At 35.6% G+C, this 17,665-nt stretch overlaps 1 protein-coding gene across 4 annotated transcripts in view; it reads right to left on the bottom strand.

The window, feature by feature from the left end:
* Window positions 1-17,665, bottom strand: part of LOC147386653 (folate-sensitive fragile site protein) — a 58,410-nt gene that overhangs the window by 2,928 nt on the left and 37,817 nt on the right. For 3 of the 4 annotated variants that reach the window (XM_086422547.1, XM_086422546.1, XM_086422545.1), the window contains 3 exons: window positions 11,120-11,187; window positions 5,543-5,626; window positions 5,359-5,426 (listed from right to left, as the gene is read on the bottom strand). In XM_086422547.1, coding sequence (XP_086278673.1) covers window positions 5,359-5,426; window positions 5,543-5,626; window positions 11,120-11,187 — 220 coding nt within the window. The remainder of the gene's footprint in view (window positions 1-5,358; window positions 5,427-5,542; window positions 5,627-11,119; window positions 11,188-17,665) is intronic. The other variant, XM_086422548.1, reaches the window with a different exon arrangement.

Raw genomic sequence — 17,665 nt, 5'->3', positions numbered from 1 at the left:
ACATAGATTACAACTATTGTACGGGATCAACTCCAGGTTCAAATTCCCTCATCCTTTATAGTCGTATCTGTTACCACACCTCCAGGTACCTTTTCTGCATTCCATGTCACTCAGTCTGGCTCTACTCGTCTGGTCTAGGTCACTGATTTTGGTGCCTCTGATTACATCACCGGTGAGTTCAATTATTTTATTTCTTCCATTTTTTTCCTACTACTCATAAGGAGGTTCGCCTTGCTAATAGGTCTCTTACCCCTATTCATAGTAAGGGTACTATCTCCTTATCCCTTGGTTTTCTTCTTGATTCTATTCTCCATGTTCCTTATCTAGCTCTTAATCTTATGTCTGTGAGTAGTATTACCAAATCTCTAAATTGTTTTGTAACATTTTTCCTTACTCAATGTGTTTTTCAGAATTCGACTTTAAGGAAGATTTTTGGCAAGGGGTATGAGAGGGATAGGTTGTACCTGTTTGGAGCTTCACTTACTGCTGTTCTAGCTTCCATCCTCCCACTCACTGGGAATAATTATTTTTCTTCCCAGACTTTAGACTAATAGCATGCTCGCTTAAGACATGCTAATTTTCAACATTTATGTTCATTATTTCCTACTTTAAAAAATTCTTGTAGTTAACACAAATTCCAGTGCTCTGTGTGTGAACTTTCTAAATACTCACGTACCTCTTATATTCTTCGCATGCATAGATTTAATGTTATTTTTGATTTAATTCATTCTGATCTGTGGGAGCCTTCCCCTATTACTGCTTTTAATGGTCATAGATATTATGTTACATTTATTGATGACTATTCTCATTATACTTGGATTTATTTAATGCGTTTTTGCTCTGAAGTGCTCCCTAGTTTTGTTAATTTTCTTAAAATGATTCAAACTCAGTACAACATTACTGTCAAATCTCTTAAACTAGATAATGGAGGAGAACATATTTTTGATGGGATTCAGTCCCATTTCCATGAGCATGGTATGCTTCATCAATTAATCTGCCCATAATACTCCTGAGCAAAACGAGGTGGTGTAACGCAAGAATCGCCACCTCATGAACATCGTCTGTTACCTTCTGCAAGGGATGCATGTTCCCAAATCATATTGGAATAAGACAGTTCTTACTGCTGTTTTCTTCCTGAATCGTATTTTGAATCACATCTTAAGGGGAAAAGTGCCTCTTACTCTTCGACCTGATAGCACTCTCTTCACCATTACATAGAGTTTTTGGGTGTACCTGCTTTGTTTAGCATAGAACTCCCCATTGCACCAGACTAGATGAAAAAGCTATTCGTTGTATTTTCTTGGATTACTTATTTATGATCCCCTCTCATCGTATTATTCATTCCCTAGATGTCACATTTTTTGAAAATGTTCCATATTTTCGTGCATCTTCTTTGCATGACGTTTTTCCTTTGTAGTATCATTCTTCTATAGTGCTACTATCTCCAGTTTTCTCTCCATCTTCATCTTCACCGCCACTGCAGGTTTACTCTTGTTGCCGTCTCTCCTCTTCAACTTTGCCAACCTCTTCTTTAGATTTAGGTATAACCCCTTTTACATTTACTCATGTTCCTTCTATTTCTGACTCACTTACCTATTGCACTTCGCAAAGGTAAGCGAGGGTGTGTTACTGATCACCCTATCGCCCAGTTTGTTTCCTATTAGGGTCTCACTCCTTATTGAGCCTATCTTGCTACCACATACTCTATTCAGGTTCCTCGGTCTATATTTGAGACTTTACACGATCCTAAGTAGACTAGAGCCATGACTACTGAGATGGATGCATTGTAGAAGAATCACACCAGGGAACTTGTTTCTTCCCTCTGGGAAGAGAACTGTTAGCTATAAATAGATTTTCATGGTCAAGTATCTTGTAGACGGTATTGTTGATCGCTATAAGGTCCACCTCGTCGCTAAGGGATTTACGTAGACTCCGAGAAAGGACTTTGGTGCCACATTTGTTCTTATAGTCAAACTTTCTACTATCTGCCTTCTTATCTCTTTAACGATATGTCACTCATGGCCTCTTCATCAGCTTGATGTGAAGAATGCCTTTCTAAACAGTGATCTGACAGAGGTCATTTATATGGATCTCCCTCATGGGTTTTATCTTCAGGTGGAGTATCCTAGGAAAGTATGTCGTATTCTCAAATCTCTGTATGGCCTGAAGCAATCTTCATGAGCCTAGTTCCAATGTTTCTCTGAGGTAATTCTATCTATGGAATTCTCTAGATGCCATTCAAATCATACCTGTTTTGTTCGTCAAGGAGTGGATGGCCATTGTACTATTGTATTGATTTATGTGGATGATATTATAGTAACTAAAGATGATGCACAATGGATTAATAGGATTAAGATTTGGGTAGTGCTTTTGAGGTTAAGAACTTAGGTTCCCTCAAGTACTTTTTGGGGATAGAGGTAGCTTGCTCATGCCGTGGTATTTTGTTATCTCAACGCAGATACACATTGGATCTTCTTCAGGACATTGGCACGTTTGGTTGTCGCCCTACCTCTTCCCCAATGGATCAGAATCATCTTTATGCCAAATCTGGGGAACATTTATCTGATCCTTCATCTGACTAGAGACTCATAGGCCATTTGATTTATCTGACTAGCATTAGACCGGATTTGACGTTCACGGTTAATGCAGTCAGTCAATTTATACATGCTCTGTATACCTCTCATTTTGATGCCATGTATCGTATCCTTCGCTACTTGAAGTTTCATCTTGGTTTAGGCCTATTTTATTTATCTACTGCTCAATCACATTTATCCTATTTCACTAATGCTGATTATGAGGGTTCTCTTACAAATAGGAGATCTACATATGATTTCTGTACTTTTTGCGGTGGTAATCTTATCTCGTGGAAAAGTAAGAAACAGAGTGGTTTCTCATTCTTCTGTTGAAGCTAAGTATCGTGCTATAACTCTTGGTACATGTGAGCTTCTTTGGCTTAGATCTTTGTTAACAAAGTTGAGATTTTCTACTGTTAGTTCCTTATCGTTGTTTTGTGATAACAAGTCTGCTATCATGCTTGCATCTGACTTAGTCCTTCACGAAAGAACTAAGCACATCGAGGTTGATGTTCGCTTTCAAAGGGAGAAAGTTTGATCTGGTGCACTTGAGACAATTTTTGTTTCTTCTTCAGATCAACTGGACGATATGCTTACGAAATCTGTTGGACCTTCCGTTACTAACTCTTATCTTGCTAAGCCGGGTCTAGTTGATATATTTGCCCCAGCTTGAGGGGGAGTATTGGAAATATTAGAATAGTTAGTTCTAGTTTGACTAATATTAGTTTATTTATATTATTTCTTTGTAAGGGCATTTATGTCCATTCCCTTATTATTGGTTATAAATATATGCTAAGCTCTCATTATGAGACTTGATTTTTCTCTTCTAAAATTGTTCTGTTTCATTATCCATAACGATGGAGATTGAGAAAGATTTATTTACAGAATTAAAGTTGACTGGCTAAAGTGGAAGTATGCTTGTGGAGTGGTATTGTGATCAACATACTAGTCAAATTATAAGGATTTCTTTTAAGAAAGCAATGTGACTAACAAAACTTAATGGAGACTCCACCTTCTCAGGAATCAAGGCAACAAAGGTGCAACTGGATCAGTAGTCTAGGAAGTATTTGTTGGAGAAGTCTTGGATGATTGCCATGAAGTCGTCATCCCAACATGCTTTTAAGAAAGGCAATAAGAAGCTATTCAACATTAGAGCTTTATCACTACTCAATCAACTAATAGTTTGCAACACTTCATCCACTTCGAATGGCCTTTGTAACAAAAATTGCTAATTAAGAGATATGCCTTTGAATTCTAGTCGGTCCAAGGTGGAGTAAATACTATACTCCTTCGAATACAATTTCCTGTAGAAATCCACCACACACCATGCCTAATGGAGTCCTCATCCTCAAGCTACACACTATTGATTTTCAATTTGGAAATGAAATTTATTCTATGATGATTTTAGCTATGTAGGGAGAAATTGAGTTTCCATCCCCTTCTGCCATTTTATTCTAGATTTTTGTCTCCATTTGATCTCCTCCATAACCACCAATTTATGGTATTGTGCCTCCATATTAAATATATTCCCATCTTTTTTTAGGTTGAAGTGTCCTTTGTTCCTCTGTATTTTTTTTTTCAATATTTCAATTTGTTACAACACATTTTGCTTTTTAACTTCAACTCTTCCAAATGTCGTCTTATTCCAAACTTTCAGGTTTCCTTTGAGGACGTCTAGTTTCTGCTTGAAAGCAACACTTGGGAGACTCTGAAAGGACACCTCATTCCACCACCCATGGATTAACTCCTAAAAATTTAATTTTGGTATTGTAATCACATTTTCGAATCAAAAGGGAATGGAGTAGAATTTTACCTTTCTTGTTTCCAACATAATGGGGCAGTGATCCAAAATTGGATTAGGCACTATCGATTGACAAATAGCACTGAAATGCCCATCCTGGTCAAATGGGACAAGGAATCTACTAGTCTATAGCGAATGGGATTGTCTTGGTTATTAAACCACGAGAATGAATTCACTCCCAAAGGAATGTCGACCAAGCTACTACGTTTTACAAAAAATGTCACCATGTTGCTAGTTACACAGGATCCCCCTTTCTTCTTCCCCACAAAGGCACCATGATCGATCCTAGTATATTCAACTATCATCCAACTCTCTCAAAATTGTTCTCTGTTATATATCCTTGAGAACGTCCATAGGGAATCCCCTTGCAACTGACACACTTGCATAGAATAGACACTAAAAAATTCCCCAAGGTCTTCCTCCACTTCAATAACCTTTTTCAACCCAAATGACAATTATCCCCTTAGGCAAGACAAAAGCAGACAAGTAATATCATCCCTTATTGGCCAGACTCCACAACTCTACAATTGTCAAATCATTCACCTCTTCCAACTTTGATTCCTGAAGAGCCCCAACAAACCGTTTTTTGGAATGATAATCGATTGAACTATCACATGTTCCACCAAATCGTTAAGTCCCTTGACATTCCAAGAGAAGCTCCTAATCATCATTAATGACAACGGATTTTTTCCCCAACCATTGAACTATAGCCTATACGGATTAATTAACTAATTTCCTTGGAAGTCCAAGATCCAAAATAAGAATTGTGGGTAGATTAGGACTTCCAATCAATTTCCCACGAGGAAAACAAGCACTTGTTCACATACTAGATTAGTAGATAATGAGTTCAAGAGATTTGTAGTTCGTAAAAGTGTTTTGGGATTATACAATATGCTACAAATACTTTCATCTAAAGAGTGCAAATGTGCAACAACATAATAATAGGAAAAGTGATAGTGATAATAACAAGGGCAGAAAAAAGACCTTTTTTCCTTCTCTCATTACTCCTGCCATATTCATCATCCATATCACTATCGGTTTGAGCTTTTTCCCTAGAAGTAGGCTTAAAGTCAGTTCTATCACATATCAGAAATATTCATCGGTAGAGTTTGCTTTCCTGAGCAATGGATTAAAATATATTAGAAGTGGGAAAAACTGCATTTGTTACCTTTTCCTTTTGGGTTTCTCTTTCTCTCTCTTTTCTGATTGCTCCTTATCTTTCTGCTTTTTGTATACAAGTTTCTCTGCACATCTTTGGGAAGAATGCCATACAAAAGATAAGATGTCAGTGCATCCACAAATATACATTCACCAATGCACCAGACCAAAGCAAATACAATATTATATTAATCTACCACGAAGAAGAAAAAATCAATTGATTCTGCTAAGTCGCCTACCATAAATCCCATAAAAATTGCGTTAGAGAATGTCATATTAATATATGGGAGTATTCATGTATATACCATGTAATGGGCATTTATGTAATTTCAGATGCCCTTAAGGTCTTCGTGACATCAACTTTAGCTACTCCATCAGTAGAGTCCCTCGGTTCGGTTCCACCATTCTATAAGGAAACCAGGGATCCAGGCTCAGCAATTGGAGATTTGGAATTCACAGTAGGGTTCATGGGAGAGATAATAGGATAGAGTTCTGCACGCCTAACTTTGCTTCCTTCAACATCTTCCATTTCCGCAAAACAAAGTGAGGGTCCGAAGGACTAAAAACCAGCTGGAACTGCTACTGCTACTAGCGCTAGAGTATCGAAAGCCGAAAAGAACGAGATTCTTCTGTGATGTACCGCTTTCCCGTAACGAAAAGAAGGATTGACTCTCGTTGCCCTCTAAAAGCACTACATTCCATTAAACAACTATATTTAGTTATAATCTAAAAATACAAGATAATGTTCTCTCTACACTTCCCACATTCTTCTCCCCTCTCATCTATTTTCATCTCCAATCACCAAACCCTAAGGTTTGCATGGTATCAAAGTATTGATCTTGTGGTTTTCTTCTTTTTGCCCCCCCTCTGTTCTTTAAGACATTAATCATAAGGTTTTTTATATTTGTTTGTCTGTTACAGTTTTGAACCCGATGAATCTTCCATTTTCGTTTTGATCACTTAATGCTAGGTTGATCCTACCTTCCAGCATAGATTTGGGCCATTACAATTTCTCTAGTGGTAATTTACATGCCAATGACAACGATTCCAAGAGCCAAATCCTCTTTATCCAGGAAACTCAAGGAACTTTCCCATCTTGCTACTTTCTCTAAATCTGGAAACCCCTGAGATTTTCACCCAACAATTCCTAACCAGGAGCAGGTTGTAGATGTTTTGAATTGAGTAGCCCATAAAGAGTGCTTGCATGTGTTGATAGCCAAACCAGGCATGATAGATATATTTGCATCAGCTTGAGAGGGAGTGTTGGAACTAATATCTTATCAATCGGATATTTCATACCAATCGATTGAATATGAGCTCCGATTGAGTTGCATTTTTTTTTTTTTTTTGCTTCATTTAGTTGACTTTGGTCATGTGGACCTGCACAGGTTGTAATTTGGGTTTCTAACCCATTTAATATAAATATAAGGTGATAGGAGGTTGAACCAACTAAGTTCCATATTCTTTTCCACCATCTTCTTGTTTCCTTCATTTTCTTCTTCTCCTCTTCTCTAAAACATCTTCTACTTGTTGCAACCTATGAATTCAACATTTATGACCCCATTAATGCCATTTTTGGTACTCAAAGTTAGTATATCAAATAAATGAGTGAATTTGACATTGCATTTCTAACTTCGAATTCGTAATATTTCTTGAAACGTCAATTGTATTTCCTACCTTCCACAATAACGTATTAAACTTCCCGAATATAACTGATGTGGACATCAAAGCTTGAAGAGTAGATAGTAGTTTTTATTTAGTTTTCTATTTTAGGGCTTTAATTTTATGATTTTTAGACTTATTTTGATGTTTTATTGGCTCATGGTCTTATTATTATATTTGGGGGCAGTTTAGTAACTTTAGTTTGTATTTTATTTAAGTTTATTAGGGTTGGAAAATTATGAGAGAAAGTTACGAAATTAGGTTATTTATTTAGAAGTTTAGTTAGATTAAGATTCTTGTATTTATTTTCTTTATGTATAGATTGTATTAGGTTTTTTTTTTTTTAACAAAGAATAATGAATAAAACAGAGCTTTGATCTTCCCAACAATGGGTGTGGTGTAAGGCTATTTTGGAGTGAGTCCAAGATAACATATTTTGTTTTGTTTTAATCTTGTTTTTTTCTTGATTCTTTTTTCTAGTTTATTGAAACCTACAAAACTCAACTCTTAATCCTTTCCCCTTTCCTTTAACCCTTATCCAACCCCAATCAAAATATCATAATTTAAAAAATTTTGCAGCTTACATCTCAATAGCCAGTTGAGAGTTTGGAAACCCTTTTTCTATTATTGCCCAAATCCATAATCCAATTCCAAATCCCAAATCAGATCCCCCTAACCACTCTTATTTCCCTTTTTTCCCCCACGGTCATGCATCAAATTTGGTATCAGAGCAAGGTTTAGGGAACAAAAAATTAGCAGATCACGTTGGGAAAATATGTATTCAACGGAGATGTTTTCAGAGGAGCTGACAAATATGTTGTCAAATTTATGTTGAACATGCCACTCTCGAGCATATTTCCACTATGTCCGCAATTGTATTATATAGGAAAGTGAAAAGCACAAACAACATGAACAATGGTATGAAGAACTCAAACAATAGAACTTATGCAATATGAGCAATTGTCGTTGACATTATAAACCAGAGTGTTCAAATTGGGCGAATAAAACACATGTGATCAAAGTCCATGTACCTAAACTTGAGGTGAGTGATGAAGAAATCGAGGAAGCAATTTATGAACCTGATTTAAGTGAGTGAGACCGACGAGTGTGAGACATCACTATTGGATTTTGAAGAAGAATCTATGCCTAGAAAATTTGAACAATTGGAAAAGGAAATTGGTGAGTCGCTACATCCTTTACCGCTTACACAAGTTTTATCCCATGGAAAAGAAAAACGTAGATAATATTTTGGATAAACCAATGAAGTATATTATGATTGGAGCATTTTCAGAGTGTCAGCTTTAGTTCTTGCAAGAAAATAAGAATCCAACGGTTATTTATTTGGTTTGATGATATCTATTGGAGCGTAGAGGATGCATTGATTGAGAAGCAAGCCAGGATCATATTGCAAATGGACTATAGAGATTACATTTGCTAGGGAATTACAACAATTTTATTTGGCCAATAGCAAAATCTTCTCAGTTGGGGAGAATTGATGGGGACATCAAAGCTTGAAGAGTAGATTTTAATTTTTATTTACTTTTTTGTTTTAGGACTTTAATTTTATGTTTTTTGGATTTATTTTGATGTTTTATTTGTCCATGATTTTAATATAATATTTGGGGGCAGTTTAGTAACTTTAATTTGTCTTTTATTTAAGTTTATTAAGGTTGAAAAATTAGGAAAGAGAAAGCTACAAAATTAGGTTATTTATTTGGAATTTTAGTTTGATTAGGATTCTTGGATATATTTTCTTTATCTATAGATAGTATTAGGGTTTTTATTTTTATTTTTTTATAATGAAGAATGATGAATAAAAATAGGGCTTGAGATTTGATCTTCCCAACAATGGGTGTGGTGTGAGGCCATTTTGGAGAGTCCAAGATAACATTTTTTTTTTCTTTTAATCTTTTTTTTGTTATTCTTGATTCTTGAAACCTACAAACCTCAACCCTTAATCCTTTTCCCTTTCCTTTAACCCTTATCCAACCCCAACAAAAATATCATAATTTACAAAACTTAGCATTTTACATCTCAATAGCCAATTGAGATTTTGGGAACCCTTTTTCTATTGTTGTCCAAATCCTTAACCCAATATCAAATCCCAAATCAGATCCCCTAACCACCCATTTTTTCGCCTTCTTCCCCCACGTTCCTGCATCAATAATTTCTCCTTTTTAGCAATCATACTTTAAAATTACCTAACTTTGAACAAAAATTGCATTCCCCATTTCAAAATTCTCCATTGTGGAAGCAAGAAAAATCCATTCCTGACAAAAGAAGTTTTACATACTCCTGTCACTAAAGATCCCCTCGAGAGCCTTACAAATGAGCATGGTATCCCAGAGCAAGAATAATGACGAACAAGATGGGACTGCCTTTATTGCTTGACACAACAGTTAACCCACTCGACCATGCATCTTGACAAAATGGTTAGGAGATCCCATCTCAATCACCCTCTTGACAGGACAGATGGCTGACATATTAGGTGACCCATTACATCGATTAACCAAAACCAATATTTGAGAAGCATGGGTCCCTTATCCACCCATGTCAGCTAACCAAAGGTAGGCCAGTTGATTAGGATTTTAACATGCATTCATCCAACATGACAACTCTAGCAAGCATGATAGTGATAAGAGTTACAAAGCTAGTACCAAGGGGCACCAAATCTATAAAAAGGGGACCAACATGTCAAAGGTATGCAATCTATCCACTTTGAACAAAGACAACCCAAATTTCATCTAACTCAATCGTCAGAGAGTTTACAAGTCCCCACTGATGAAAGGAGGAAGATTTCTAGTTCATCATTAACTATAGGGAGGAGGGAGGAAGGACAAAAGCAAATACCAATTTTAGTACCCACAACCATAATCCACTGAATTATTCAAATTTTATTGAATCTCAGTGATTTTTAAAAGAATTTTGTGCTTACACTTGGTTCTTTAATTCAAAAAATAAAAAATTGAACAAATTCCACCAGATTAGTTTGACTTCAAACGCCATGCAATTCGTATTGATTGATATATGCCAAGAAGTTGTTGAATGCTTGAAAATTATAGTATGCTCCCATTTTCCATATGCTGAATTTTTTTGGTACAAAGGATAGTACCAACACTCTTATTTTCTTTTGTAACGCATATCTTTATTTATAAAGATAACATTGTTTATAGGCTAGTTAACAGCCATTGGGGTATTAACAACAACCTTTCCTTAGTTTTATTTTTCATTTTGGTTAACTCTATTCGTTTTGTCTCTTACTCCATCTATACAACAGACCCGCACCCAAAGTAAAAAACTTTGTTACCACCTAACATGAATCAAAACATTGTACATAGGATGTAGTCCAAAGTTAATGAGGCACTGACACCATCTTTTCTTAGTTTTTATTGTTAATTCTCTTTTCTCTTATCAATTTTTTCAGTCGCTCTATCTAATATCAGGTTGGCCAAACAGTGTAAAACTTCACCACCTTCTAACATGAATCTTTCTTCGTGCGTGTGCATGCATATAAGAGAGTTTCATTTTCTCTCCCATAACTAGAATTCTCTACCATACCCATCTAACATCTTTTACAATTCAGTCATTTATTCAAATTGATATTGGGGATCAGATAACTCTATTACGATACCATTTTATGGGATCTATTACCGGTTGGATTAGTTGGAATAATGCATAAAATTCAGATTTCAAAATGAACCTGCTATTCCTAGGCCAACAGCATGGCGATAAGATGCAATCAGAAGGTTAAATACATGATTTCAGTCTCTCCAGTGAAGATGCAGAGCAATGTAAGAATGAGGGCTTGAGTAACACAATCCCTAAAGAGGTTGGGCTTGGTCCAACTTCACTTTTCATTCAATGAAAGTGACAGTAGAAACTACTACAATAATAACGGCTGCAGCCTTGATAAGTACCAACTAACCTCTTGCAAACTACCAATTTCACGAGGGCCTGTTTGTTTTCTCCGGCTTCAACATAAGAAAAGTTCACCTGCAAAACCGATGTAGGGATATGAAATGGAATGCTTGCAGAAAGTAGGCAAGTTATGATACATTACAGATTTAAATTAACAATATAGAATAAAAGGTGGTCTGAAAACATAGGACATGTAGAGACCCTTTTTTCCTAATTTGCAATCTGATCATTAAAAAATGTTTTTAAGACCTTGTACAATAGCAATTTCCAAGGAAAACAAATCATAATTCTGTTGTATAAAGTCACGGTGAGTAGGATCATGTGATTCTTCCGTTCCTATTTTTTTTTATTCCTAAATGAATCATTCAACTATTTTTGTTGTCACTCTTTCCAAATTTCAAATTCAATATAATAGTATGATGAGCAACCCATTTTTTCAGGTGAAAAGAAAGATCAGAAAAGCAGCCCACACTGGCAAACAATAGTCGCATTCAATTCTAGGAAAATACTTATTTAATAACAGATGATTTATAGTTATTTATCACTATTTTGCTAGAATGATTTGGATGTGTATTGATGGTGTTTTAACAAGAACTAGGGTAATGAGGAACGCAAATCAGGTCAATGGTTCCAATGAAAATTTTGTAATTATTTAAGTTTCCACTTATTTGTGTCTAGATTTTTTTTATCATTCGGGATTATTTTAGATTGGTTATGTTTTTAGATTTTAGTTACTTTTGGGTTATTTAGGATAGTGTTATCAAGGTGTGCGCCGAGGCGCACCTCAAGGCAAGGCGCAACATCAACACCTTAGTATAGGTAAGACATGGCAGGTTTTTCAAGATGAGAGGGAGGTGCATGCCTGAGCTACGCCTCAGGTAAGGCGTACACCTTACTTACATATGCTATGATACTAGATTTGATGCAAGACAGTGAGGGAAAGGGATGAAATATGGAGTGGTTAGGGGATTTGGAATTGGATTAAGGATTTGGACGGCAATAGGAAAAGGGTTTCCAAAATCCCAATTGACTATTGAGATGTAAAATGCCAAGTATTGTAAATTACAATATTTTCAAGAATCAAAGAAAAGGGGAAAGGATTAAAGGTTGAGGTTTGTAGGTTTCAAGAATCAAGAAGTCAAGAAACTTAAAGAGAAAAAAAAAAAAGATTGGAAGAAAAGAATGTTATATTGGACTCACTTCAAAATGGCCTCACCACACTTATTGTTGGGAAGATCAAAACTCAAACTCCATTTTATTCATCATTGTTCGTTAAAAAAAAAAAAACCCGAAGACAATCCATACAAAGAAAATAAATCCAAGAATCCTAATCAAATTAAAATATCAAATAAATAACCTAATTTCGTAACTCTCTCTTTTTTAATTTTTCAACCCTAATAAACTTAATAAAAGACAAATTAAAGTTAATAAACTGCTCCTAAATATTATACTAAGACCATGGGTAAATAAAACATCAAAATAAACCCAAAAAACATAAAATTAAAATCTTGTTGTCTAAGTTCTTCGTACCATTTTTTTGCGTCGTTGTCTGTGCTCTTTGCTTTCCTATATAATATGGTCACGAACACAATGAAAGTATGCCCAAAAGTGGCGTGTTTCACGTAAGTTTGACAACATATTTTAAGGCTCCTCTAAGAACATTTTTGTTGAGTCCATCTCCCCTCAATGAGGTCTGCTAATTTGTGTAGCTTAATCCTAAGCCCTTGAACCAAATTTGATGCAAGACGATGAGGGGAAAAAGATGAAATATAAGGTGGTTAGGGGATCTGATTTGGAATTAGGTTAAGGATTTGAACGACAATAGGAAAAAGGTTTCCAAAATCTCAATTGGCTATTGAGATGTAAAATGTAGAGTTTTGAAAATTACGATATTTTGGTTAAGGTTGGATAAAGGTTAAAGGAAAGGGGAAATGATTAAGGGTTGAGTTTGTAGGTTTTAAGAATCAAGAATCAAGAAGTCAAGAAAGTTAAAAGAGAAAAAACAAATAATGATTAGAAGAAAAGAATGTTATATTGGCCTCACTCCAAAATGGCCTCACCCCACACTCATTGTTAGGAAAATCAAAACTCAAACTCTATTTTACTCATCATTGTTTGTTAAAAAAATCCTAATACAATCTATATATAAAGAAAATAAATCTAAGAATCCTAATCAAACTAACATATCAAATAAATAACCTAATTTCGTAAATTTCTCTCCTATTTTCCAACCCTAATAACTCAGTTGATTTGACATATTTTAAAACAACTTAAGAGGTTGTGGTTTCAAGGTCTAGCATACCTATCAAAAAGAAAATCTTCCAACCCTAATAAACTTAAATAAAAGACAAACTAAAGTTACTAAACTACCCCTAAATATTATACTAACCATGGACAAGAGATTCTTTTTCTATGATTTCAATTAATTGGGCAGGAGATTGTTTTATGAAAAATTGAATATTTGATGCTCGAAAATTTTATTGTGATTTCAAGAATGGTTTTATTAATTTTGTAAAAGAAATTTCAAGGTTTAGACTGATAAAAAAAAGATTTTTCAAGAAAGATCATGATTGTATATTTTAAAGTAACATTGGAGGTGTGATTGCTGTACTGAGAACTTGGTTCTCAATTTTTTTGTGTATGGTGTATGAATACCCAATGTACATTAGATTTAGCTCGCATGATCGCGATGATGATTGTTATGAAGAGATGGTATTTCTCAGAAAGACTAGGTATTCATACTCATATTGAGTGTTACTTTTCAGTTGATTTGTGTTTTGAAAAAAAAGAAGAGTTTCATATTTTGAAAAAGAGAAAAGCTTAATGTTTAAAAAAAAAAAACAAAGTTTAATATTTTAAAAAATAGAAAACTTAATTATATATTATTTTAGTGATCTATTAAAGAGATTATGAATGCCTATAAAGAATAACTTGCTGTGTCACTTTAGGAGCGACCCTTTATTCTAGGATAACTATTGGGATGTTTGATTTCTTATGTAGTATGAGATGCATAAGAACACGATGTCACAACATTAATCTAGGAAATTCCTTTGTATCTTTAATAGAAAATAAGATGTAAAGATAATGTCTGTGTAAGACTAGAGTTACTTGAGGTTCGCACGCACGCTTGATGGGTATAGATGAAACTAGCTAGCCAATGATCATTAGTAGTCTTAGAGTAGTTGAACACTTGAATGGATTTGACCCACATTATAGAGGCATGTTTCACTATTGCACTGGTTAAACAGCTAACTTGAGCCAGATAAATAGTTACCCCCTATTGGTTTGCCTTGCTAGCTACAAAATTAGAAACTAATGGTGGGGTTCACATTGGTGAAGTATTGGAGAATACACGTATCTTGACTGAGATTTTCACATCAGTCGTGATCCTCAACGTCTATTCTAACACTATCATTGATTGTATATTATGTGGATGTCGATATGATTTACGAATGTTTATATTTATAGTATTTCTGTTAAATTATTTAAGTTATTTCAGTATGTTAATTTGATAGCTTTTGTAGTTGATATTATTAAACCAGCATATTTTTAAAACTACTTTTAGTGTGATTAATATGCATATTGGGACTATGATTTAGAAATATATGTTTCTTGCTAGGTAACTCCTATGTTACTCACCCTGCCAATCATCTCAGTTTCAACAATCGATAATCAAATTTAGGTTTTGAGATCAATAGGTTTGCATGTTGTGAGTGTCAGTAGATTGGTTTATGTTGAAAGAGCAAGTTAGTATATCTGGTAGTTTATAGTTAAATAAAGGAAGTTGTGAGATAAAACTATGTTTTATAGATAAAAGGGAATTACAAAAGCATAAACGGAAAGGTCCAGATGACCTAACTAGAAAACAAACACAACGAAGAGAAAGAAAAACAAACTAAGACCCCAACAGATTATAAATCATGTCCCAACAAACAAGGAAATCCTCGAAGAATACCCCTTTGAATTCTTTGAAGATTTTACACCAGTAGAACAAGAACCCGAGAATTGTAATGAAGATTTATTGGCTGAAATGCACCTTCCCCTCAAAGATTCTAGTATTTCTTTTCTTCCAAATACCCTAAATAATCGCAAAAAGGTGAGACTCCAAATCAGTCTTTTAGAAAGGCGAAGACTTGAATCCAGTTGAAGCCACTCCTCAAAAATACCCTACTGTAACTGGTAAACAACACTCCTCCCTGAAAAGAGACAGAAAAGGGACCCACACCTCCTCAGCCACTGTACAATGAGCTAGTAGATGATTGATTAGCTGACTCCCCATGAAAAAAACACATGCAAAAAAAATTTGGACTGCAAAAACCCCTTCTCTTCAACTTGTCTAGTGTAAGAATTCCTTATTTGATTGTTGTCGAAATGAAGAAAGCTACTTTAGAAGACACCTTTGGACCCCAAACTACAATGTGAGAAAAGAATGATCTCCACCCATATTTAGATGATATAGAAGTCCCTCACCGAGAACAAACATTTACTATTAGTGCTCCAAACTCTCGAGTCCTCTTCAAACGCTCTTGTTGGTGTACTATCAAGATAAACCAACAATTCCAAGACCTCATGAATGTCCCAATCATTCAATGACCTCCTCAACCCCAAATCTCGGCCTATACTCCCTAGTTCCCCCGCCTGAAAACTAGCAAATAGGCATATTCATCTTTCTTCAAATGGCATACACCATCTGGAACTTTTCCTTCAACAAGCCCATTCCACACCACGAATCTTCCAAAAACCTTACTTTATCCCTCTTTCCAACCTTAAAGGTCACCCTCCTTTTGAATTGAGAGAGAATCTTAAGGATTCCTTTCCAAATGCCGCAACCATAAGAATTCTTAGCCTCCTCACTTTCTCAACCACAAGGCTCCTCCCCATATTTTGCCGCTATAACTTTTCGCCACAACCCATCATTTCCACTCAAAATCTCCACAACCACTTCCGTAACAAATGTCCCATTCATAGATCCCAACCTCTTGTTTTGGTTTATTTATTGTATTTAGTCATGCTTCCACTACAATATATGATATTACTATATGAAAATATTGAGTTACAAGTGTTTATAACTGTATGGGAAATATCTCACACCTCGAGATTCTAACACTTAATCATGGGAATACGTGATAGGATTTTGGGGAGTGATAGAGAAAATCTTGGGAACATTCTCCAAGGCTTTTAGAAACTCTAGCGCATCTCCAATGAGATGGCCAAACTAACAAAAAACCTACCCCAAAATTCCTCTTGACATTTTGGTATAGAGACCCAAGTTAATTCTTTGATCAAATTTTTTTTATATTTTCAAAATGCTATTTTTTTTTATAAGTATAAACTTTAGTGAGCAAAAGAAGAAGATACAAAGGGTCAATCAAGGTGACCAACCAAAACTAAGAACCAGCCAACAAATCCCATCTAAATACAAAGTCTTAGAAAATCACCCCTTCAAAATCAGAAGCTATCTTAGTCCAAAAAAACCACTACCCAAGAATGGTAATCACAAGCTTATGACACGACATCGTCTCGTCTTTGAAAATTCTCCTATTCCTCTCCAACCATAATGCCCAAGTAATTGTGAAAGGTAAGAGCTTCCATAAGGTTTAGTTCTCCCCAAAAACAAGTTAAGATCCCAACATAGAAAGAGAGAAGATATCAAAATAGGGTAGACCCAACTCACTTTAAAAAGATTGAAAAAGTGGGCCCAAATGGTTGAAGTAAAACTACAATGTAAGAAGATGTAGTCCACTGATTCCCCCGATTCATTGCAAAGAAAGAAAAGTTTGGAGTCACAAATCCTCTATGAATTAAATGGTCAAGCGTGGGAAGTCTATTGAGTGCCGTTAAGCAGGTGAAGAATCAAACCTTGGAAGGGTCTTGGCACCCCATATGAAATCAACCAGGAAAGAGATGTGAGAGCTAGATATATTTACCAATTCTAAGGCGAAGGATTTGACAGAGAAGATCTTCCTTTTAACGAGTCCACTCCTCCTCGTGCAGTCCCATTGACCCTCATCAAGTTGAGTAGTAAGGCCAATCAAGTCCTAAAACTCCCAATCATTAAAAGCCCCCCTGAATCCCAAATCCCACACAAGTTTGTTTCCTTCAAGGTTCAAGAATGTAACACATGGCAACCTCTTTTTTTACGAAAGGTTGTTAAGACGAGGGAATTGAAGACAAAGAAGCGAGTTTCCGCACCACCAATCCCCCCAAAACCTAATCCTCTCACCCTTCCCTATCTTGAACTTCACTCGCATCCTAAATTCAGGCCCCATCTTCATCATAACCTTTCCAGATGCTACACCCATACGAGGATTTGACATCCTTGCTCTCCCACCCATAATAGTTCTTCCCATACTTAGCTCTGATGACCCGTTTCCACAAACTAGAATTCTCGACTCCGTACCTCCACAACCACTTTCCTAATAAAGCCTTATTCGCAATCCTAAAGCCCCTTATCACGAGAACCCCAAACTTTTTCGGTTCGCAGATCAACTTCCAATTCACAAGGTGAATCTTCTTACCCCCATTTCTATCATTCCACAAAAAATCCCTCACA

The sequence above is a fragment of the Akebia trifoliata genome, chromosome 14 (genome assembly GCF_017979445.1).
Source record: "Akebia trifoliata isolate Shusen 1 chromosome 14, ASM1797944v1, whole genome shotgun sequence".
Lineage (NCBI taxonomy): Eukaryota > Viridiplantae > Streptophyta > Magnoliopsida > Ranunculales > Lardizabalaceae > Akebia > Akebia trifoliata.
This window is presented reverse-complemented; position numbering and strand designations above follow the sequence as displayed.